Source organism: Tupaia chinensis, unplaced genomic scaffold (assembly GCF_000334495.1).
Source record: "Tupaia chinensis unplaced genomic scaffold, TupChi_1.0 Scaffold139917_1, whole genome shotgun sequence".
Taxonomy (NCBI): Eukaryota; Metazoa; Chordata; class Mammalia; order Scandentia; family Tupaiidae; genus Tupaia; species Tupaia belangeri.
In genome coordinates, this window is record NW_006199796.1 from 191224 (window position 1) to 193417 (window position 2194).

General features: G+C 46.4%; 1 protein-coding gene across 1 annotated transcript in view; it reads left to right on the forward strand.

Moving 5' to 3' along the window:
- Window positions 1-477, forward strand: part of KCNK12 (potassium two pore domain channel subfamily K member 12) — a 59722-nt gene extending 59245 nt beyond the window's left edge. The window contains exon 5 of the mRNA XM_027765900.1: window positions 4-477. Within this exon, the coding sequence (XP_027621701.1) occupies window positions 4-7 (4 nt within the window). The 3' untranslated portion in view covers window positions 8-477. The remainder of the gene's footprint in view (window positions 1-3) is intronic.
- Window positions 478-2194: the final 1717 nt, after the last annotated feature.

Sequence of the window (2194 nt, forward strand, 5' to 3'; positions counted from 1 at the left end):
CAGGTAGACTGCACGCCCGCTCGCCTGCCTGGCGGCACTGGGGACCCTCATCAGGCTACTGGGCCACAGGGCGTGATTTGCTTCACTTCTCTCAGACGCTGGCGCTTTCTTAATCTTTATCCAATAAAATAAAACCAAAAAAAGTTTTTTTTAAGGAAATACTATTTGGCCGGGCCTGATGTAATCAAGGGTAGGTTTTGAGGGAAGCCTGTTTTCCTCGTGAGCCCCCTTTTAGAGAACAGTGGCCTCCAGCATATTTTCCAGGGAGAGAAAGGAGAAAAAGTGGCACCCCAGGCCCTCACCTAGTATATACCATCACAAAAATAATGCCATCCTTAGGTTTTGCAGACTGACACTAAACCCTGTCCCCGTGCACATAAGCAGCCCGCAACCCCAAAACATATGGTGCAACTTTTCATGGCTCTGAATTACCTCCTCAGCATTTAGAATCCTGGCCCAGCCTAGCAGCTTCCTTCTGGTCGTCAGAAGTGATATAGTCACAGTTTTGACAGGTGGGGGTGGGGAGAGCCATATGTTGCCTCCCGATGTATGTATGTATATATAGAGAGAACAGCCACTACACACGGAGCATGGTGTAGTATTATGCAATGAGATGAAACAGCACCAGCTTGTGGACTGTGGCATTTCCTCTAGATTTGGAAATTATAAAGGTAAAGGACTTAGCTGGCCTTTCTCAGCCTGGAGTTGGTGCACTTAGCACAGCACAGGGCAGCTACTTCCAGTGCCAGGAAGCCCAGGAGGGCCTACAGGAAACACTCAGGCTGCAGCAGCCCTGCTCTGCGGCAATAGCCTGATCTCTGAGACTCCCTGCACATCTTAAATCTTGTAGCTCTCCTTTCTTCATAGCATCATGCACAAGAATGCTTTTCATTATTAGCCAACAATGCTGAATCTGCTCTGACAAGATTTTTCTGTTGTTATAGACTTCTTTTTTTTTTTTTAACTATTTATTGGTTTAGCTTTTCCCCCTTTTTAGAGAGTCTAGGAGTGTAGGACACAGTCCCCTACCTATCCCTCTTCCTCTGAATCAAGGCTCTGTCAGCTACACTCTTGCAGTACCAGGAACCCAAAGCAGATCCTGCAAATGTCAGGGCCTTTGGCTCCAACCAAAGTGTTTTGGGGTCAAGAAAAAACAGAATCCTATTCCAACTCCTGTTTGGCCTCCACTGATAATCAAGGGAACTTGTTTTCTCCACGTTCAGTTTATACTGGAGGTGGAGGGAGGCAAGAGAGGTGGAGCCAGTGGATAGAAATAATTTTTTTTAGAGAGAAGTTTTTGCTATAGGATGCATGTGCTTGCTGGAGAGACAGATAGAAACAGACGGAAAACAAGAAATTACCCCTCAGAGGTGGTTGGCCACACTGCAATCCCTTCTTCTCCATTCTATTCTTGGGATTTTGAGCAAGCACATTCTCAGTGTGTTTTAAGCTGGGTTCAGCACTCAGAAACCACAGCTGACTACATGGGAGCCCAGGGACATAACCATTACACCATCTTCTGGTCCTGAATAGAAATAATTTTAAGGTGAACATTTTATATTGGATAATTTTTTAAAAGAATTTTTAATTTATTTATTTACTGTTTTTTGGTTTGGTTTGGTTTGGTTTGGTTTGGTTTGGTTTGGTTTTGTTTTGTTTTGTTTTGTTTGTTTGTTTTTGACCAGAGAGGGACAGACTGAAAGAGAGAGAGAGAGAAAACAAGCCACCAGGTCTGGTCTGGGACTGGAACCATAGTCAGTCATGTGGGAGTCCAGTGCCCCTAGCCACCACACCACTTGCTGGCCCCTAGATGATTCTTAAGCTGAGGGACAGATTGTCCCAGACTCACCCTCTGCAGCCTGAGTGTCACTGACCTAGAGGACGGCCAGATACCAGGCTTCATCGAAAGGATGAGGGTCTGGAGCTGTAAGGGAACATTCCTTGCCTATTTTTCTCATCTAAAGAAATGACAATCCCAGGGAACCAGCAGTTAGCGTAATGGCTATGTTGCTGGATTCCCATGTAGTTGACCGCGGTTCGCATCCCAGACCCGGTGGCTTAAAACTCACGCTGGGCGCATGTGCGGGCGTGCCCAAGATCCTGAGAGGAGAATAGAGGAGAAGGGATTGTGGCATGGCCATCCTCCCGGGAGGTGATTTCTCGCTTTCTGTCTCTATGTCTCTCTCTGTCTGGC